This window comes from Halyomorpha halys, unplaced genomic scaffold (assembly GCF_000696795.3).
Source record: "Halyomorpha halys isolate HHAL.00 unplaced genomic scaffold, Hhal_1.1 Scaffold612.1, whole genome shotgun sequence".
Taxonomy (NCBI): Eukaryota; Metazoa; Arthropoda; class Insecta; order Hemiptera; family Pentatomidae; genus Halyomorpha; species Halyomorpha halys.
Genome location: NW_027114055.1, coordinates 10,639 through 34,639, shown reverse-complemented (window position 1 = coordinate 34,639; position 24,001 = coordinate 10,639). Strand labels below are relative to the sequence as shown.

The 24,001-nt window shown below is 31.5% G+C and overlaps 1 protein-coding gene across 4 annotated transcripts in view; it reads left to right on the top strand.

Moving 5' to 3' along the window:
• mRRF2 (mitochondrial ribosome recycling factor 2) overlaps positions 1 to 24,001 on the top strand; it is a 152,760-nt gene that overhangs the window by 123,644 nt on the left and 5,115 nt on the right. For 3 of the 4 annotated variants that reach the window (XM_067051305.1, XM_067051303.1, XM_067051306.1), the window contains 2 exons: positions 8,195 to 8,341; positions 17,934 to 18,118. In XM_067051305.1, the coding sequence (XP_066907406.1) occupies positions 8,195 to 8,341; positions 17,934 to 18,118 (332 nt within the window). The remainder of the gene's footprint in view (positions 1 to 8,194; positions 8,342 to 17,933; positions 18,119 to 24,001) is intronic. The other variant, XM_067051304.1, reaches the window with a different exon arrangement.

The window sequence follows — 24,001 nt, the reverse complement described above, 5'->3', positions numbered from 1 at the left end:
CAGATAAAATTTAATTAATTGAAATTATTGTAAATGCCTGTTCTGATTGTCTAGTAACAACACGCCCTGAGATTAAGAGTCTTTTATATTATTAAATTTGAATAAATTTTATTATCCATTTGATATTAATGTTCTCAATTTGAACCCAAGTTATTCTTTCATATTTGAAAAAAGTTTAAAAACTATTCAGATTCTTATTATTTTAATTTTATATTTTTTATAAATTATTACAATATATACAACTACAAAAATCGTTTCACCACTTCACCTAATTCTTCACAACCCCTTTATACTAGGGATGGGATATCGATTTTGATATTATTGAAATATCGATATTTTGTCTCCGATATCCGATATTTTGATATCGATATCCAGTAACCGATAATATCGAAATATCGATATTTTTCATATACGCTCCAATGTAATATAACTCTAATCGTATATTTAGGCTAATTGTACATACAGAAATATGAGTAATTCCCAGCTAAAAAAAATATGAAAAATATAAAAATACTATTTTGATATTCTCTTTTGATAAATTCATATTCCATTAGATATTCGACATTGTTATGAATATAAATATCAGAGATTAGAAACCATATTTCGATATTGTGTTTAATAGAAATATCGATATTAGATTAATTATTTTATATATTCTTGTTTGAGAGTGGTTTAGTTTATTTTTAATTTAAAACAAATTTGATCCTTTTTTTTTTTCTCTCAACTTTATTCTTTACAACTTATTCAACGTTTCGACCCCCAGGCCATCGACCTCAAGGGTACCTACAAAAAGTTTTTTCATTTTTATATAACAATTTCATTATTTCCTTCAAACTATACACTGATTTCTTTGGCCCTACCTTCATATTGATGTCATTTCCTTTTTCAAATCTTAAAAATGCAGGCTAATTGGCTTTGTCCCATCTTTAAATAAATTAATCATTAAAATAATATCATAATTACATTATAAAATTTTTGTTTTTTAAAATTACATTTCCTACTTACATAACCTTTTCTAAATATTTTTTTCTTAGATTTCAACCTTTTATAAAAAGGTTTTATACTTTACTTCCTTCCTTCATTCACATTTGCAACTTAAAACAGAACCTACCTTTAACAGGTTAGAACTCTGTTATCACCTTATCATATAACAATAATTTTTTATCATTAATTTACATTTTTAATATAATTTAATTAACATTTATTACTAATTAATCTGCTTATAACACAAACATTTTTTAATATATTTAAAATCCATAATTAATTTATTCTTATTTTATGTGTATTTTTCTTAAACATACATACCCCTTTTTTTTAATCTTATTTTTTAACATATCTACTCATCTATTCATACTTTTATTAGTGTATTTTTATTCCATTTATACATTTGTTCAATTTAAGGATCTGAACATTTATTTATCATCCTTTTTGTATATAATAATTACAGATTTATTTTGCTTAAAATTCCGAATAATGGTGGTTCAGTCCCTTAGAGTCTGATTTGAAATTGACAGTATAATTTATATTTTCTGAGATGTAAATCGATTCCAATATCCTTCATCTAAAATTATTATTTTCTTTATGAATGACTTGGACATTTTCAAAATCAAATTTATGCTTATTTTGAACAAAATGTTGAACCAATGCTGTTTTTTTGGGTTCCTTTTCCATATTCTTTGCATCATTTCCATGTTGATACATCCTGTCTTTTATATATTGTTTTGTTTCACCAATATATATGGCTGGACAATTAATACATGGAATTTTATATACTAATCCAGATTGATATTTACTGTCTATTGGGTCCTTTGTCCTGCTATTAAAATTTTTTAATATATTGTTTGGTTTGAAACTTAATGATGTATCTTCCATGTCATAATCCTTTAAGGACCTTTTTATTCCTTCTGACAATCCTTTTATATAATTACAACTATAGTATTTCTTATTTGTTTTTATCGCATTTTTATTTTTGTCAATTTCTTTTATTTTGGATTTTTTTAATATTTAATTCCCATATTTTCCTTATTAATCTTTTAGGATAAAAGTTTTCTTGAAACATATTAAATAATTTTTTCTTTATCTTCATCAATCTAATTTCATTCATTATTTTTATTGCCTTATTAAAAAAAGTTATTAATAACATTGCATTTCATGTGAATAGGATGACAGGATAAATAATTTAAAATTATATTATTTGATGTTTCCTTTTTTGTCCATTCTGTTAATAATATATCTCCTTGGCTCATTACTAACATGTACAGGAATCTTAACTTGCCTTCTTTTTCTATTTCCATTGTAAATTTTAACCTCTCATGATAATCATCTAAATATTGAAGCATCTTATCTTTATCTGTTTCTTTTATAACGCAGAAAATGTCATCAATATATTTAAATAAAATCTTTAATTTTAAACCTGATTTTTCAATTGCTTTTTTTATCAAGTCATTCATTACTAAACCAGATAAATAAATACTCAATAGTCCACCCATGGGAAGGCCCATATTTTGGCGATAGATCTCACCATTATATTTAAATATCCCAACACAATTTAATCCTATCCAAAAATAATTTTATGTTCTTTATTCCAGTATCTTTTTCAATTTCTTCCCATCTTTCTCCTATGATATTATAAACTACTTTCAGAGGAATATTTGTAAATAAGGATACCGCATCATAAATCACCAATATGTCATCATTTTCTATCTTTATCAATTTCAGTTTGTCTTTTACCTCTATAACATTTTTAACATCTATATTTTTAATATCTATATTTATTTCTGATAAAGGGTCTATTCTCAACCTTCTATATGTATTATCTTCATTTAGGATGTTTTCCATTTTCAATTTATAATCTTCTTTTTTCATTATAGCCACCCCTTTTGTTTTATCAGATTTTATGATCCATAGGTCTGGATTTTTCGTTTTAAAAGATTAATAAGGAAAATATGGGAATTAAATATCAAAAAATCCAAAATAAAAGAAATTGACAAAAATAAAAATGAAAATGCGATAAAAACAAATAAGAAATACTATAGTTGTAATTATATAAAAGGATTGTCAGAAGGAATAAAAAGGTCCTTTAAGGATTATGATATGGAAGATATATCATTAAGTTTCAAACCAAACAATATATTAAAAAATTTTAATAGCAGGACAAAGGACCCAATAGACAGTAAATATCAATCTGGATTAGTATATAAAATTCCATGTATTAATTGTCCAGCCATATATATAGGTGAAACAAAACAATATATAAAAGAAAAGATGTATCAACATGGAAATGATGTAAAGAATATGGAAAAGGAACCCCAAAAAACAGCATTGGTTCAACATGTTGTTCAAAATAAGCATAAATTTGATTTTGAAAATGTCCAAGTCATTATAAAGAAAATAATAATTTTAGAAGAAAGATAGGGGGGGGGGTATATGTATGTTTAAGAAAAATACACATAAAATAAGAATAAATTAATTATGGATTTTAAATATATTAAAAAATGTTTGTGTTATAAGCAGATTAATTAGTAGTAAATGTTAATTAAATTATATTAAAAATGTAAATTAATGATAAAAAAATTATTGTTATATGATAAGGTGATAACAGAGTTCTAATCTGTTGAAGGTAGGTTCTGTTTTAAGTTGCAAATGTGAATGAAGGAAGGAAGTAAAGTGTTTTATAAAAGGTTGAAATCTAAGAAAAAAATATTTAGAAAAGGTTATGTAAGTAGGAAATGTAATTTTAAAAAACAAAAATTTTGTAATGTAATTATGATATTATTTTAATGATTAATTTATTTAAAGATGGGACAAAGGCAATTAGCCTGCATTTTTAAGATTTGAAAAAGGAAATGACATCAATATGAAGGTAGGGCCAAAGAAATCAGTGTGTAGTTTGAAGGAAATAATGAAATTGTTATATAAAAATGAAAGCTAATACCTATAAGATTTCCCATGGCCAGCTCTGAAATTTAGTTAACGAACTGACCCTGGAAGGTAAGGTAACCAGATTTACTACCGAGTTGAAAGGATTCAAGGTAGGAAAAACGGTTAAGAGAAGTGTGGGGTTTAATGGATGTCCAGCTGGCTTCGACGATAAGGAGGGCTTTGTCTATTGGAATGTTGGTGAATAAACTCTCTACATCAAAAGAAACAAGAATATAGTGGTCAGGGATAGTGAAGGATAATAAAAGATCACGGAGATGAAAGGAATTATGAATATAATATGAATTATTGTGACTGAAGATTTGTAAAGAGGGAAGTAAGAATTTGCTGAGTTTAACAGACGGAGAATCGATATTAGAAGTGATCGGACGGAGTGGAGTATCTGGCCTATGAATTTTAGGAAGTCCATAAAAACGTGAGGTAACAGAAATATAGGAAATAAGATTTCTGGACGTAGATAGTTGATTTGTTGGGAATGTAAAAGGTCCCTGAGGTGTTGGTTGAATTTGGTCTCTCGTCATGTTTCCTCTTAAAAACACTTAGTCATTCTTGTAACGTCTTTTTTAATTCGGATTTTGGCCGCTCTTGGCGCAGTAAACCACTTGGCGGTTATATTTCAAGCTAACAGGTTCGTTTTATTTTCTTTTTATCTTTTCTCTATCTTTATTTTACCACCCCTTCTTTTCTCAATTTTCCTTACCCACGTTATTAGTTACCACTATACCACACATACCACGTATGTCCACATTATATTATTATTGTAGTTTTCAAAATAATTTTTTTTTCTATTCATTTCTTTTGTTAAACTTTACTTATATTTTGCCTCTTTATCAATTATTATGGTTACATATATTTTCTTTCTCTTAATTTTATTTTTCTTTCCATATTTTAATTTTTAAATTGTTATAACTAATATATTCATACTTCTTTACATTATATAACTTCATTTTTATTTTATTTCCTTAATTATTTTATTTTTCCTACTTATTCAATTACCTATGTATACATTTTATTTTCCAATTCTCTCATCACTTCATTTTATTAATTCCTTTCTGTAGAAATATCACTTTGTTTATATTTTCTATATTCATCGGTTGTTATCTTGTTCTGTTCCTAGCCCCGATGAAGGCTAGAAACTCTAGCTGAAACATTGGCACAATTAAATAAGTTACATAAACTTATTTGTGTTTCATAATTATGAGAGATAGTTGACCGTGGATGATAAATGAGGAGAAGATGGTTGGGGGTGCGGTCAATGAAACACAAATAAGTATGACTAACTTATTTTAATGTGCCGACGTTTCGGCTAGAGTTTCTAGCCTATTTATATTAGAATTAGGATTTCTTTACAGGTTTTATTTAATAAAAGTAATTAAACAATGTTCTAAACAGTTCCACATTACTTATTAGACAATTAGACCCAACGTTACCACTGACGTCATAATCATTGACATTACCCCCATCAGGTTAATTTATCATTCATCCTTTTTCTTCAATTTTTTAAGCTTATATGGCTTAATCCATTGTTCCTTTGATGAAACATCATTAGCATGTAAATTTTGATCGATATAGTCATTAGGCAGCAAGGAGAATCACTATTATGTAAATAGCACAAGTTCTGGAAGATTTGGATAATCGATTCCCCAACTTCAATAAATCAATAGAAAGTTAATGGTTTTATTGATACAATTCTACTCTTCTACTCTTTAGTGATGTGCTAGGTCTTTCTGTTTCCATCAATTGCCATTTGAGGACTTTTTTATGTTGTGCTTTTGTAGCCTACATTCTGTTCTATTACTTTCACCTGTATGGTTCTTTGTATTTAAGACATATGAGTCAATGCACTCTTATTTTCTCTATTCATCTGTCAGTCATCAAGCATCTTATATTTATCAATCACCAGCTTACATTGGATTCGCCTTATGTTCAGTGCTCAGATGTAATTTTATACAAATGTATAGGGTTGACAAATAAATCCTTTCGGTTTTTGTATTGATCAAAATCCATCCCTATCAGTGCGAGACATTGTATAGGTCCTAGAGGTATCACATACAAGCATAGAAAATTATTTGTGAAAGCTCGGCTACGTTTCTAGGCTTGATATTTGGGTCCCCCGCTCTCTGACCGAAGCTAACTTAGCAACACGCATTTCCATTTGCGAATCACTGTGGAAATGTCAAGAAAACGATCTATTTCTTAAAAGACTTGTGACAGGGGATGAAAAGTGGATTTTCTACGATAATGTGGTGCGAAAAAAATCTTGGAGACCCATCAAAGAACCACATCTAAAGCGGGATTGCACCCAAAGAAGATAATGCTTTCTGTATGGTGGGATTTTAAGCTTGTGATCTTTTATGAGCTGTTGCCACAAGGTGTATCAATCAAAATGCACATCAATTGTTCATATATCATATATATATATTTGCAATTTTATATTCTTAATGACCAAGTGAATGAATGATAAAATATATAAAAAGTATCACTAACTGAATCACAACAGTATTGACTAAGTATGTCTGCATGACGCTAAAAAACAGATTGGAAGCATTATTTGCAATCATGTTTTTTCTTATTGTCCTTGCATCAATGGAGCAAACTCTTTTATAATTTTATACTTAAATTATGATTTATTAAACAACATATACAAATGGGGTGTCCTTGAATTGACTGGAAATATTTCAGGAAGTGGTGATAGTAGACCTCTAAAGGAACAGAAAAGTTCATCACCAGATAAACAGTCATTACTTTGTAAAAGTTAAAATAAAAAAAATTATCCATTGAAAATCAGTGATGAAAATCGAGGCTAAAGTATGTAAAGGAAGGATTTAAAACTGCTATTGCTAGGCACAACTTTTTTGTTTTCAGTAATTCAAAATATGAATTTACATTTAAGTATTAGTATGGCATGTTATAAAAGGTTATTTAAAACTTTAAATAATTATTGTTTTTAAGCTTTATTGTGTCTACATTATTTTTTAAGTTTATATTAATTGTACTGTTATTTTTTATCATACATTAACAAGCTATCATATGAATAATATAAGTCTAATTTTCAATGTAGGATATTCTTATTTGTAATGTAAATTTTAACACAATGGCAGAATAAATAATTTTAAAATAAGTTAAAATTTTATGTGAAAATATTACTTAACTTACTATATTATTTCAATTCACTGTTATCAGAGGTTTACAAAAGCATCAGATCTTCGTAATTAAAGTTGTACTGTCCTCTTATTTTAGTTTTGAAAACAGAAGCAAAATTGTTTAATTGTTCCATTAATGCTTGAAAACTGTGAAAAAAAGGCAGAAGTGGGAAAAAAAAGTTGAGTGCCCAAAAGGGACTTCTTCATGACCAATTCAATTAAACCCTTAGCTTACAATCACATACCTGAGAGATATATTTAGTCAACTGGGCCAAACATAAACAAAACATGCTGGGGTGGCCATGCCAAATATCATATCCAAATTGTCGTTTATGGCACACTATTGGAAGTTAAATCATAAGACTGTAGACACAAAAATTGTCAACCCTCTACCTCAATTCGGCCTTACAATTAGCCAACAACTGGGGGAATAAAGTGGGAAGGTAGAAAAAAAAAGTTGAGGCTCCTAAAAGCCACTTTTTTAACAACAAGTCAATTATCATTCAAATTTTCAGCCCTATAACTCAATTTCGAGGGGATGTAGAGGTGTGTAAACCCTTAATAACAATGAAAATCATTTTTACACGACAAAATTTTGATTGAAATTCAGTTCTACTTTTATAGTATTGTTCTCTCTCAAAAATAACCTTACATACCAAATTTCTGCTCATTTGTAATCTAAACAGTCATCAGAGTTGTCCAAATGTAGTGGAAAAAATTGTATTTATAAGGTATTTCTAAAACTCCGAAAACTGTGTTCTAAGGGTTATGAAATCAATATAAATATTTATTTCATTTTGAAACAAAATCTTCCAATTGCTAATTAAAGTGTTAATATTTGAAAAATGGGATTATCAGAAAATACTGAAATTGTTTTTATTTTATTTATTAATGATCATAACCAATTTTATTCCTAATTTATACTTTACAAAAATTTTTTAAACGCATTTGTATGCAGAGGTGTGTTAGAACACATTAAAGTTTCATAATGAATTTAGTGTGAAAATGATATAATTATTAATTTTATCAAATTATGTTTACTACTTTTGCTTCACTATCTCCAAAAGTATTTTTCTTGAAACACATGTCAAATTATTTTTTTTTTTTTTAAGGAATGGGTGAACTTCATTTAGAGATTATAAAAGATAGATTAAGAACAGATTATAAAATTGAAGTGGATATGGGTCCGTTGCAGATTGTTTACAGAGAAAAACCTCTTAACTTTGTTAAAGAAGATCACCATTTCCATAGCTTCATTGGTAAGCTTCTATCTTCACTACAGTCCCTAACCATAAAAAACGCCTATCTGAAACCCTCCATATCCATCTAGAAGAAAAACCAGTTATCCATAATGTTGATAAAAATGGTATCTCCCTTACAGATGTATCCTAAACCTCATCAAACATAATTAACTCTGACATTATGACTATTTCTACTTGACTCTTCTCTCTACTTTATACTCTTTTTCTTTTGACTACTTATTTTTTATGTTATATTGCATGTTATTTTTCCCTCTAGTTATTTTCCTGCCCGTCTTAATTAGATTGTTAATTATTTCTAATGATTGAAGGATAAGATGATCCAAGTGGAAGTCCAAAAAGAACTCGAAATAGTAAAAAAATATTTATCAGAAGCCATCATTTTGACCCACATTGCAAGTCTTTTTCAGGGCTAAGTAGACAATATACAAAACAGACTACAAGATGACTTAAAGAAAATTATAAAAATGATATGAAAATAAACATAATAAATTATAAGAAGTTGAAAAGAATAGAATAAAATATTAGTAGCAAATAAAGTCATGAATAATAAAAATAAACATAATCTAAAAAGTTTACATAAATTATTTTTATATATTACTCATCACTTTAGTTATTATAAATATTGTATTCTATTCATTTCAACTTCTTTTAATTTACACTGTTCATTTTCATGTCATTTTTATTGTTATATTTATGTCATCTTAGACACCATAGTTTAAAATGTTTTAAGTCTTTTCTATTTGATTTAATGTATTATATCAGCCTTAGAGTATCACTCGTGCAGTAAACATCACTCTTGTGTCTCCTTCTCTCTTCAACTAGCAGCTAGCGAAGATTCCAAAAAAATCTATATAAATTATTAGGCTAATCTTGGTGAAACATTGTGTGTTTCATTTCATGAAACATTGTGGCTCTAGACACTGTAATTATCAGAGAAGATATTGAAGAAATCGGTTGCTCAGTACAAGAGTATTGGGGATTAGTTTAACAGAAGGCTTGATCTGACAGTGGCTCTCGTAAACCAACAATCTGATACGTGTTTTTATTTTTATTTGCCTCCTTCTATTCCTTTAAACTCCATTCATTTTTATTTTTTTAATTTTATTCATTTATTAATCTTCAAGATGGTTATTTGTAAGACCTGCAATAAAGCTATTTCGAGAGACAAAAAAATGAAAATTTCATGCATAACATGTCAGAGTATATTTTACAACAAATGCATCAAACTTGATTGCTCTGAACCAGATATTCATAAAAAATGTATGTGTGAATCAGGGCCTGGGGGGGGGGGGGTTGAAAGGAAATGAGCCTAGCACGAGGATTAATCTCTTAAAGGGGCTTGTCGATGAGCTCAAAGATATAAAGGACTCCCTTCAGAAGTAGTCGGAGCTTTCTTTCGAAAATTTAGAAAGGCTAGAGAAGATTGAAGCCCTCCTGGACCAGCAGAAGAATATAATCGAAGAATTATCCTTAGAGAACAACAATCTTAAAGCTAAAATATGTGGCCTTGAAGTTAGAATTAATCAGGTGGAACAGAATCACCCAAATAATACTGTAGAGATTAGGGGAATTCCCGAGAAGCAGGGAGAGACTGTAGTGGGAACGGTTCTCAGTATTGGTGCAGGCCTGGGTGTGAGGCTGTGTCCGGACGATCTGGACCATGTGGTACGGCTCAGGTCTAAACAGGAAGGAGCGCCGGGTCCTATTGTGAGATTCGTCTATCAAACACTAAGAGATGAGCTGGTGCGGCAAAGAAGAGCTGAAAGGGATTTCTCCACTCTCCACTTAGGTTGGGATGAAAACGACATTTTAATATTAGCACATATACAATTTTCTCTATTTACATCTCTTATTTATTTTATTTCTCAATCTTCAATCACTATTTTTTCCAAATTTTGATAATTCAAGCAACAATTTGTTTTCAATTTCTTATTTTTGTTACACTCTATATAATTGTAACAGTAAATAAAATATTGCTATTCTCTGTCCCTCAACCTTTATCCTTCTTCTTACTTTTCCATTTACCACCTCACAGTTATGACTAATGTCCTCAGTTCCTGTCATGTTAATGCACAATCCCTTATTGCCCACTTCGATGAATTTAAACAGTACTTCCTCGACAATTTTTACCATATAATAGCTGTATCCAAAACTTGGCTTAAACCATTTATTCCTTCCTCTCAAGTTTCTATTCCCAATTACGCTTTCTTACGCCATGACAAATCCGATTGCACTGGATGTGGTGTTGGGTTGTTTTCGCATGTTAGTCTTAAGATCAAAATCCTGCTTTGCTTCCCCTTCTCCTATTATTCCTCATGCAGAATACATATTTGTCGAAATTTCAACCATATCTTCTCCCTTGATATTTGCCATCGTTTATCGAACTCCCAGAGCTCCACTCGATAACATCTTTGAATCCTCTCTTGTCCAACTCGTTTCTACTTTTTCCAATATTATTATCACTGGTGATTTTAACACCAACATGCTCTCTCAATCCAGTGATAAATCCTTTCTTACTGCTGTAATATTTTCCCTCTATCTTTACCTTGTTCCTTTTTCTCCTACACACAATCCTCTGACATCTGGTTAGACCTTTTTATCTGTGACTCTCCTGTGAAAATCCTTTCCTCTTCCCAGCACCCTGTTCCCTTCCTCTTATCTTACGATTTTATCCAAATATTGTTCGACCTACCAGTCAAATGCTTTACTCTTAAAATCATGTACCGTAATCTGGACCTCCTTTCCTATGAATCCCTTCAACCTGACCTTGATTCCGTCCAGTGGGACATAATACACTCCTATAATTCCATCGACCTGATGGTATCCACTCTCAGTTCACATCTGCAATCTATATCAGACATCCATGTTCCTCTCAAAACCCAAACCTTACGCCATCCAACTGCACCTTGGCTTACTTTGGAAATGAATGCAATGATAAAACAAAGAGAAGCAGCTTGACGCAAATTTCATCATACCCGCCCGTCTGCAGATTATACACATTTTAAACTACTCTGTAATGCAACCCAATTAGCAGTTCGACGTTCCAAATCCCTTCGCATTCATCATGCCCTCTCCAATGCTCCCGATCCTAAATCCAAGTGGAAAATACTCCAAAATTTATCCCTTCCAGAATCCAATAACCTCAACTCTTTTCTAATAACCTCAATGATGATGATCTCAACAAACATTTCACATGTCATGCTACTGATCCATCAGTCTTTCCTGAAATTCCAAATAACACCTTCAATCCTGAAAATTTCTTTTTTCCCCACATAACTTACAAAGAATTACTAGCCACTATTCTAAGATCCCATACCAACGATCATGGACCGGACAACATTCCTTTTAAGTTGATTAAATCCTGTCTCCCAGTCCTTATTCCTGTACTTTATCGTATATACAATTTTTCCTTGCAAAATGCCACATTTCCTTCTCGTTGGAAAACCGCTTTAGTTCGACCATTAAATAAAATCCCAAATCCTTCTTCACCTAATGACTTCTGCCCTTTTTCTCTCCTCTCTAATCTTTCTAAACCGTTAAAATGCCTTGTTCAAAACCAACTCTCAAACTTCCTAGAAGAACTGGATAGACCTGGCTATTCAACACAATTCGCTCTCCTTAAAATAACCCATGACCTCCAAGCTGCCATGGAACACCAAAACCTAACTATCTTAATCCTCCTTGATTTCTCCAAAGCATTTGACAAGGTTGACCACAACATCCTTCTTAACCAACTACAAAACTAACTTCCTCTATCCAACAGTGCTTTGTGCTGGTTTCAATCGTTCCTTTCCGATCGGGCGCAGTACGTAGTGGTTCCAGATAAACCACCATCATTGACTTAACCCCTTACCTGTGGTGTCCCCCAGGGTTCATCGCTTTCCACCACCCTTTTTGCCCATTGCCATTGAATACATCAATGACCTTCCCCTCCTTATCCGACATTCTCAATACCATTTGTACGCTGATAATTTCCAAATTTACCTTTCCTTTCCACCTTCTGACCTATTAGCTGCCACGGAGAAGCTTCAAGAAGACTTGAATTAAATTAGTTACTGGGCACAAGAAAACAAGCTTAAGTTGAATGCAGAGAAGACTAAGGCAGTCGTAATAGGCAGTCCAATCATATCTTGAAAACTATTCCTCATATTCCAGCCTTATTCCTAAACAATAATTCAATACAATTCCATCTATAGATTAAAAACCTTGGTGTCACTATAGACCAAATTCATTCCTGGAAAAACCACGTCTCCGATATTTCCCGTCGTACTTTCTCCACCCTAAAACATTTAAATTATCTTCATCACCTGCTTCCTTTTGAAACCTGTTGGCTCCTTGTCCCCCACTTTTATTACTGCTGTGTGGTTGTCTCTGGGGATCTCGAAACAAAATTATAATAGTTAATTAATTGCTTTGTATGATTCATCTTTGGGGTCCCCAGGGACGCCTCTGTCACCCGATTTTATGAAGAATTCAAGTGGCTTTACTCCTCTTTCCATCATAAATATTTTCTTACTATCTTCCTCTACTAAATTATCCAATCCCGCCGTCCATCTCTAATATCCTTCAATTTAAATCCTCAGTGCATTCCCGCAATACCTGCTCACGCCCTTCAGACTTATATGTAACTGCCCATCGAACCGCAGCCTTTGGTAGATCTTTCCTGATCCCTATGGAATTCTATTCCCTCTTTCATTTGTAGTTCTGATACCCTTCCAACCTTCAAATCCCGCATCTTCGACCACCTTCTGTCCACCCAATTCCGGAATTCAATTCAAGAATAACAATTGAAAGTTTCAAACAAGGTTTATATATTTTCTGTTCTTAATGTCTCAGATTTTTGTTTATTCTTGTAAATATGTACAATATCAGAAATTATACCTTTCCATTTATTATTTTTAATTTAATTATATTTGATTTTTATCATTTTTTTTTCTATTACTTATTATTAGAAGTGTTTGTTATCTTATGTTTTATGATATGACATTTGGTTTTACTTTATTTATTCTATTCTTATTTTATATATTCTGTTAATTATTGTTGTTCATTTTTATCTTTTTAAATTCATTATTTTATTATATTCTATGACGTTTTATAATTTCATTTTTATTTTGTATTTCACTCTAAGGCTCTAAAGCCTAATTTTGATGCCTGTATATTATTCTAAAGGGATCAATCCCAGCATAAATAAAGAATGTTATTATTATTATGGTCGGTTATTCTCGCTATTGTGGGTTGAGTATTTAAGGTGGGAGACCTAGAAGTCCAACCACCTTCATATTTTTGTTGATTTATTTTCAAATATTTAAAAATTTTCGCACTATACTTGCAGTGTCTAAGAGAACTGACTGTTGAGCTTCTCTAAGCACGTCTATAGGTACCCCCAAACCATTCATGCCTGCCACTGTTGATTTTGGTATGAGACCATTCGTTGATATTATGAATGGAGTAGTGGTAACATTCTCCAATTTATATATTTCTTTCAATTCTATTGCCAATTCCTGGTATGTCCTCAGTTTTCCTCCCACAGTGGAGCTTATATTATTATCGTTGGGGATCCCAACATCAATAAGTTCCGCTTTCTTTTTTTTTAGGTCTATAAGGAGGATGTCTGGCTTATTATGGTGCACTGTATGGTCTGTAATAATTGATTCATCTCAATATAGCCTGAGAGAACCTTTGTGGAGGAGTTTATTTGGGTGGTACTTGTTATTACAAGGGCTCTTATCTTCAATTAGGTTGTACTTCGCAGCCAGAGCCTGATGCAAAATTTTGGCCACATTGTTATGCCTCTGCAGATATTCAGTACCAGCTAGCACTCCACATCCACCAGTGATATGTTGGATTGATTCGAGCGTTACTGAGCATAATCGACACTTATCTGGTGTTGTTGTGTCTTTTAACAAATGCTTCCTATATGATCTGGTGACAATAACCTGATCTTGAATAGCAACCACAAATCCCTCTGTCTCGGAGAATAGCCTTCAAGAATAGCCTCTTCTTCTATGGATGCTTCGTTCAGTTGGCTATAGAATCTCCCATGCTGAGACTTGCTTTTCCATTCTGCCAGTCATTAATTTTGTGATACGATTGTTGATTCAACACCTTTGCGCTGATTAAGTGCAGTTAAAGCAGAGTCCATCCTTGTGATAGCGAGATAAACCCCTGCTGTTTTTGAGAGAAGTTATTGGCGTAGGGTTTCTTCCTGTTTGTGGCAAGCTTCTTCAATATTTAGCAAACCACGTCCTCCTTCTTTTCTAGGTTAATGCAGATGAACTTTAGAGGGTATTGGGTAGTGGGTCCGTTCTTGTGTGAGAGTTGTTTGTACAAGGCGATCCATCTCCTGTAGGCTTGTATTTGACCATTGCACTATGCCAAAGCTATAACTAAGAGCAGGTATTGCCCAGGTGTTAATGGCCTTGATTTTTTGCTTCCCAGCTAGTAGGGTTTTGAGCACTTTTTGTTGTCTAATTTTGTGCATTGTTAGAAATTCTTGTTGCATATCTTTTTGGGATATTTTAAGGCGCTGTTGCATGTCTAAATATTTATATATATTATATTTATAATTTATTTAGCTATAATAATTAGCTTCAAGTTCCTTTATGTGCTCTTCTTCATTAACCAGGATGTTCTGTTTACTAACCACTTTCTCCTTGGTTACATGGAGCACTGCACATTTATCTAGGCCAAATGACATTCCTATGTCTCTTGTAAAAGATGACACAGCTTCAACCATATTTTGTAGTTCTTTGTTTTTCGCTTATAGTTTGAGGTCATCCATGTACCAGCTGTGGCTGACTGTGGTCCCTTTGTCGTTGATGACAAGTTTATGTCCCTCCTTATTCTTTCGAAGAATCCTGTTCTATGGAAATAGCGCCATGCAGAACCAAATTGGGCTTAGACAATCCCCTTGGTATATTCCTCTCAGTGTTTTGATTTGATTGGCCGAGCAGGTAGCTCCAACTTTCAGCGTAGTTTTCCATCCTGCCATCAGGTTTGAAAGGAGTTTGCTTACATTAGTTTGAATCTTGTATATATCTTATACTTTTAGTAGCCATCTGTGTGGAACAGAGTCAAAGGCTTTTTTATAATCAATTCAAGCCGTAGAAGGACTTCACTGTTTTTTTGAGACTTGTTCAGCAATGAACGAATCCTTAACTAAGAGCTCCTTACAACCCCTATCCCGCTTTTTGCACCCTAGCTGTTCTATTGGAATTATATTCTCATTTTCAAGGTGTTTGTATACCTTGGTCGCCAGGATAGAAGTGAGAATTTTATATAAACCATTTAAATACGTTATTGGCCGGAAGTCTTCAGGACGTAGGTTTAATTCATTCTTCTTTGGAAGGATATAAGGGATACCATCAGGGGGCATTTGTGTGTCATCAATTATTTCCTGGTACCCTTGGGCTAGCAACTCATGCTAGCAATGAAATCTTTTAATCCAATAATTTTGGATTCCGTCAGGTCCAGGTGCCCTCCAGTTTTTCATGTTCCTGACAGCTTTCGAAACATCTTCCACTGATACTGTCACTTCATTCATATTAGAGGCATTCTGGAAACTTTGCATTTCTTCTTTTATCCAGAAGCGCAGGTGATTCCCCGGCTTTTCCAAACACTTTTCCAGTGAACTTCAATATCATCAGGGTATTTGCTCGATATTTTTTCTTTTTGCAGAAGGTTTTTATAGAACTGGCGTTCATTCTACTTGAACTGCTGATTTTGTTTTCTACGCAAAGCTGCCTCGCTATATCTCCGTAAACGGTTTGAATAAACAGCTAGCTTTTGTCTCTGGTTGTCTAGATAAAGAGTCAGCCTATCAATTAATTCACTTTCCAATAAGGTGCCCAAGTTTTGTACTATGATTTCATCTATTTTCCTCTTTGTCTTTGGTCTTGCAGCTTGGGGTCCTGGATGTAGTTTGAGTTGACTCCAAATTTTTCCCTTAAGTTGTTAATTCTCCTTCGAAGTCTTCTCTTCCATGGAGGCATTTTCCTGCCTTCTTTTGGGTGTTTATTTTTACTTTTATCTTTCATTTTTATCCCTAGCTCGAGTGCAACTGTCCTGGCAGCAATATATAGCCAATGAGGGATATCTTCAAGACCACTAATTAGAGCTATATTTTCCTTAAGCATGCTATTCATTATATTGGTTATTTTTAGTGTGGTCTTGTTGTACGGCATTCGAGGTAACTATGGTCGTTCCCAAAGCGGTATTCCCTCAAGCATGTGCTAGGTCAAAAGTGATCGACTCAGTCTAGTTGCAATATCTTTGTCATCTACTTGGTTCTCTGCACCTTCACCACAGGCTGCTGTACTTGCTCTACCAATTTCTGGACCCGTTCTTGCATTCATCGCTTGGTCAGGTAGCTTGACATCTCTTTCAGTGGCCATCAACATACGAACTTCATCTTTAGTTAAGTTGTTGGAGGTCATTCGAAGATAGAAACTTTCTCGTCAGTATTGCTCTGACCTGATCACTTAGTCTCTGTGTGCCTATGTCAATATCTGGAAATGACTCACGCCAGTATCTCTGTATAGGGTTTAGATATCCTTTTTTGTCAGTTTCTAGTTTTGTTACCAAGTAGTATGCCCGGATGACAGCCTTATTCATATTTGGCGTCCATTTCATCCTCTTTGCATTTCTTAGTCTCTGTTGTTGACTTCGCGCGGATGGAGAATGTCTCTTCTCCAAGCTCGAGTTCGAACTGTTGGCCGGTAAACATTGCAACCTTGCGGTCCTTGACGACAGGGTATTGTCGCTCGCTCCACTATTCCCTGAAGGAAGCTTTAGCGTATATTATTATATTATAATTATAATAATAATTAACTTTCATTACCTTTTACGGTTGGGCTAGCAAAGGTTCCTTTTGAACCCCTACCGGATTGCCTTCATTTTGACAAACACAACACGCACCCCCTGAGCTATGACAAAAGGTGAAGAAATCACAGGGTGCACATTAGAGGGGGCTTTGGTTCCTATTAGTAGGAGCTATAGCTTCTCAGTAGCACATTTCCAGTTTCTATTTTAGATGGAAGTATAGCTTTATAGTCCTGTTCTACCATGTTAAATTGTTTTATGTTAATACAGTGACATTTAATACTGTCAACTTATTTTGGATATAAGGCAGTGACAGTTTCAGAACTTAAAAAAACTTGTATGTTATAGCTTGTAGCTAGAAAGAAATATTAAATAAAAGATCGATTCCCCCCTCTTAAAATTGTTCATAGAAATATGTGTAAAAGTGGAGATTTCATCATTTAATCGCTTCAACCACCGTAATTGTATTTTATTTGTGTTGCTTTTCTCCAGAAAGTACCACTGACTTAAAATGTAATTTTAGCTAAATATTTTCCCCAATTTTTTCTTTGTATTAGTGCTAATTGCTCCAAGTTTTTTTTTTTTTAAGTTAGCTGATTTAATATTGTTGATTGTAAATGATTAGCTTTAAAAATTTGATTGGTTGTTTATCACAGGGAGTCCTAAACTGTTAAAAGTCTATAAAGCATTGAATAAAACTATATATTAGATTAGTTGACTTTTTTTTTCATTTATAATAAAAATAAATCTATTTTATGTTGAATTTCAGGTTCCAAGGAACATAATGTAAATATTTCACTATCTTTAAGACCGGAAAGAAGTCCTGAAATTTTGCACTTAGATACTTCAAAGGAAGCTAGTGAAAATTTGGCTCATGTTTCTCCTCAAACTTTGACAACTATAAAATATGGTGTTATATCAGGTTTGAGTAAAGGACCATTGATGTCTTGTGAGGTAACATTGTAAATTTACTATGCAACAGTTTTGTTTTCTATTCCGGTTTTGATTTCTATACTTCATTGTTTTTAATTGTGGTTTCTTACCTAAAGTTTCCTCAAAAACATTGTTTCAGGAAAATTTATTTTAGAAGATTTTAGATAATTAAAAAAATTATTCTGTTTTACTCCTGAATGAAGTGATTTATATATTGTTGTTACAAATTATATAGAACTAATTTTTCCATCTTCATTTTGATATACATTATTTGAAAGTAAAATATTTTTTTCATCTTATAGAGTAATCTTATGAACTTAATCATATGATATGGCTGAAGTATATTGTAATTGTATTATAACACTTGATTAATACTAAGATGATTTACCTTCCTAGATGGACAGTACTCGATTTGGGTCATATGACACACTGCCTTAGTAATCTATGTTCTCAATTTGATTAGTTTTTATTATTTCTACAAGTCCTAAAATTTAATAAATGAAGGGTTTTATTAGTTGAGGTTGAAATAATTTTTAAAAATCTGTTGAATAAAATTTATTTTTATAAGATAGTAAAACCTCAAATCGAATAATTCTAAATATAGTTATGTATGAAGTACGCCTTCAACTGAAGGCCAGGGGCACATTCACTTTTGGTTGGTTGGTTGGAATTTAGTGGACTGCATATATAATTGATGGTAATGATGAAATGAAATATGATTAACTGAAACTAAAATTCAAGTTGTCATGTATATTTTAGGCTGTAAATTGCATTTGAACTGCCTTAATTCCAGAAATCCATAACAAAGAGGGTCAATTCTAGCGAGGTAGTTATTGTATAACAGTTGAAAAACCTGTTTCTTTGTAAACAACATTAAAGATTTTGTTGAAACTGGCTTAATATCTTCTACTTAGATTCCTGTTGCTTTTCATTTGTAGAGTAAATATCTGATAAAAAGCCAGAAAAAAGTTATAATGAAAACTAAATCTTATTGGTTCATGTGAGTGATAATACAATTTACTATAAAATAAAAAAAATTCCAAATCGGACGAGTATTAGCAAAGGTACAGTGTATTGAACTTGGCATCAATGTTTTTCATAAATATTTTGAAAGTATCTTGTTCTGGTTCTCATGGAAACCCTTTCACATTTATTAGTGTTTGAATAATTTGATTATCATACATATTCTGAAACATTCTAGATGCTCATTTGAAAGATAATTAAATTGTCTAGGAAGCTAACATAAAGATGAAAGTATTCTAATCGGACTAATATTAAGGAAGATGCTACAGAAACTTCACCTCAACCTTCTTAATTGCTTGCAACAATTTTAATTGGACCAATATTGGTTAAGGTATAACCAACAATTCTTGTATTGAACTCAGCACCCAAACTGGTGCTAAGTTCAATTCAAAGTCTCCATTTTCTCCATCTTCAATTGTCTAGTACTATTCCTTTTTCCACTGATTGAAAAATTCTGGTCCAGGAGACAAAAAATTCAAAACTTTTTGAACATGATCATAATCACAAGTAGCCCAGACAGTAGGGCATTGAAAATAAAGTTAAGTAAAAAAATTGCGGGAGATATGAAACTTGATATAGATGATTAAGTATAAATATAATATTAGTAAACATAATAAATTTGGTAATAAAAATTTTGACATCCTAAAAAACACAAGTTTACTACCATCACCACAGAAATTCATCCCATCTTGAAAATGGTGCCTGAAATCTGGTTGATTCAAAACATCTACTGATTGATGTGTACTAGAAAAAAAAGTTAGAAAACAAATTATAGTAAATTAAATCCTCTTTAACTATTATAATAAATATTTTTTGTAAAATAAATAGTTTTAAGTTAAGTGACATCTTATGTGTTGTGTAATGATAAAAACTATAATTGAATAAAAAATGTTTGAAGTTAAAAAACTTCCAATTTGAATGTAATTTATTTTAAATTAACATATTGTAGCACATTTCGGGACTATTGTCCCATATTCATGTACTTTAATAACCTGCAAACAACAATATGTGTATTACCATTCATACAATAATATTCACCTCATAATCAGTCAAAAATTTGAATTACATAATGGAAATCATGTCATATCTACATTGCTTTACACTGTTCTCACTTTTTTATCATTCCTTATTAGTTTAGTGCATTCTTCTCCTCTCTTTAGCACAACCTTTGATCTATATTTCTTGCTATCTCTTTGGACCTTATCTCATGTCCAGTGTGCTGTTTGGTTACCTCCCTATTTATATGTCCCACTTTGTATTTTAAATTAAACTAAGTTATTTTTTTTTTTAAACCCATTTATTTCCTCAGATTTTTATGTTTATATGTTGAGTCTATATATAATGTCAGCATAATGTGTATTTAAGTGTTAAGTGTCAGTTTTGTAGTTTACTGTGTCTTGTATGTTTTTTGTTATATGTATAGCTTCCAGAAATCTTCCGCTTTTTGTGTTATGTGCTGTATCTATTAGTTTAGGGTTTTCAAAGTTGAATTCATGGTTCAATTTTATGCTGTGGTAGGCCAAAGCTGTGCAATTTATATTTTTAACATTTCTACAATTGGTTGTATGTTGCTTGATTCTAGTTTCCAGTTTTTTTGATGTTTCACCAATGTATACTTTTTCACAATTTTTACAATCTATCTTGTAAATTGCATTTAATTCTTCCATCTTATCAACTTTGTCTTCATGTTATGACAGCTTACTCTGTAACTTATTGTTATTGTATTGACTGGTTCTGATATTTATATGATCATATTCTGTCAGTGTCCTTTTTATTTTATTAGTTAGGGCTGGTATGTATTGAAGTATAAAGAATTTTTTACTATTGCTGTTACTCAGTGTTTCATCTTGTCCTTTTTCTCTATTATCGTCCACTGTAATCTTTTTGTTTATTTCTTTGTGAATTCAGTAATTCTTTTTTGACTTGGTGGTTTTTCTGTTTTATCTTGCTTTGTTGTTCTGATTGTTTTTATTTTCTTCGGTGTTCTACTTTCTGTATTGTTTCTGGTTGTATGTTTGTTATTCATTTTATTGTACCATAGTCTATTTATCAATCTTTTGGGATAAAAGTTTTCAATTAGCATGGTGTATACTTCAGTCTTAATGTCTTCTATGTAAATGTTGTCAGTTAAGTTTATTGCTCTGTCAATTAAATTGTTTGCAATGTTCTCTTTTTGGTAATATGGGTGATTGGAAAAGAAATTAAGTAATCTATTGCTTGTATTAGATTTTTTAGTCCATTTAGTGGTTTTTTTGTGTCCATCTATGATTATACCCATATCCAGGAATCTTATTTTTTTATTTTGAGGTATTTTAACAGTGAATTCACTTCTTTTGTGGAATTTATTACATAATTTTAAAATTTCTTGGTTAATAGATACAGCACAAAACACAAAAAGCGGAAGATTTCTGGAAGCTATACATATAACAAAAAACATACAAGACACAGTAAAGTACAAAACTGACATTAAACACTAGGAATACATATTACGCGCCGATATTATAAATAGACTCAACATATAAACATAAAAATCAGAGGAAATAAATGGGTTTAAAAAAAAATCACTAAGTTTAATTTAATATGCAAAGTGGGACATATAAATAGGGAGGTAACCAAACAGCACGCTGGACATGATATAAGGTCCAAAGAGATAGCAAGAAATATAGAGCAAAGGTTGTGCTAAAGAGAGGAGAAGAATGCACTAATAAGGAATGATAAAAAAGTGAGAACAGTGTAAAGCAATGTAGATATGACATGATTTCCTTTATGAAATTCCTATTTTTGACTGATTATGAGATGTATATGATTTATGAGGTGAATATAATTGTAATGCACATATATGAAGATTGTTATAGTGGATTATTGTTATTTGTAGGTTATTAAAGTACATGAATATGGAACAATAGTCCCGAAATGTTGTGCTACAATATATTAATTTAAAATAAATTACATTCAAATTGGAAGTTTTTTACCTCAAAAATTTTTTATTGAATTGACTTACCAGACTTCCTAAAGAAAAAATCCAGAATAAAAACTATAATAGTTGTCCATTATTACCTAAAACTGAAGTTATTATTGATTAATTATTAATTTTTAGTTCTATTATTAATGTTTTTATGATAGTAATTATTATTATTGTTCATTATACATATTCTAAAAATAAAACATTATACTCTTGTCACAGGCTACTTAGAAGCTCAATTACGATTTTTACGGCAATGTGGATTGTGATAGACTTAAAATACTTGATATGAAAAGATATAGAAACTAAACATATTTATTTACAAACTTGTCTCATAGGTTGTTCTTCAACAACTCTATTCAACTAATCTCTTGCTCATCTATTTGAGAATGTGCTTTTTATCTCTAACATAAGAAATATTTATGCTTTAATCTAAAGAGTGGGTATAAGCTAGGACCAAGAGTAGAGTGACAAACTAGAGGGTAGAAAAGTCGATGTGTGAGGTTCGAAACTTTATAGACTATTTTAAGTTTCTAGAGAATAGGAATAAATAGGGCCAAGACCAACAGATTCCCTCGTTATATATTAAAGGGGTGAGATGTGCTAACAGATCTTAGAGGTTGTTAACTAGAATTATGTAACTAATGTAGCTCTGAACAATAACACCATTCCCTTCAAGTGACCCTTTCTCAGCTATGAAGTAAAAGGCAGGATGTCCTGAAAAAGAATAAGAATGGCAGAGGATGTGCATGTTACAAAAGAACCTATACTAACAATAGATTCCTCCTGTCCCAGCTTACTTTTTGTGATGTACCATTTCAGCTATTTATTTATAAATATACATTATTAATATAATGAATTCATTAAGCCTTAAGATATTATTATATGATAACTCTCATAAATTAATCTTCGATTAATCTGAACACTTTTTGTAAATTTAATATATAGGGTATTTCAGGGTTAAGTGGCCAAACTGAATTAATGACCTCCTGAATATGAATTAAGGACCTCAAAACAAAAAAAATAATTTCCTCTGAAGGTATGTCTGCAAACGCTTTGTTTAGGAGATATTTATACCTAAAGATTTTCATTGTTATGAATTACTTAGGTTATATGAAATAAATAAAACCTATTTATTTGTTCTATACTTTATTAATTAAATGTAAACATTAATATTCATATTAAATGTTGTTCAAAGTGAAGGTATGTCTGCAAACACTTTGTTCAGGAGATGGATTAGGTAGAATACTAATATGGACTTTTATCCCTAACTGTATAAAAACTATTGGCAACATAAGAATTAATACTATTTGAAATTAGCATTGGGATCTGTCAATAACATTTATCAGGTTGTAAGAGGCTTTCGCAGAGTACCCATCATTATGCCTTCAATTTATACTAATGGTGAATACGCCGATATGGTGTTTGTGTATGGTTTTTGAACGGGTAATGCTAATGCTGCCTGTCTTGAATATGCCAGGTGATTTCCGAATAATAGATTATCAAACAAGTCTATCTTTAGCTTCTAAAAACTGTTATGAAAAGTAGTAGTATTACAATCTAATCCATCTGGCAGTGTATGAAGTGTTGGAGCAGAATTAAATACTACGCCAACTAAAGTATGGAGAACTCATTCCAGATGGACTTCACCCATATTGTTATCAAAGGGTACAATTTAATATGCATTTAATGTTTATGTTTAATTAATAAAGTAGTTGGAACAAATTAATAAGTTTTATTCTTGAAGAAGTTTGTCGGGGGGTGCGGTCAGCAAAGAACAACATAAATAAACAAAACCATATTTATTTATTTATTTATTTTATTGACAAACTTCTTCAAGCATTAATCTACGGTCAAGACAAACTTCTTCAAGCATTAATCTACGGTCAAGACAAACTTCTTCAAGCATTAATCTACGG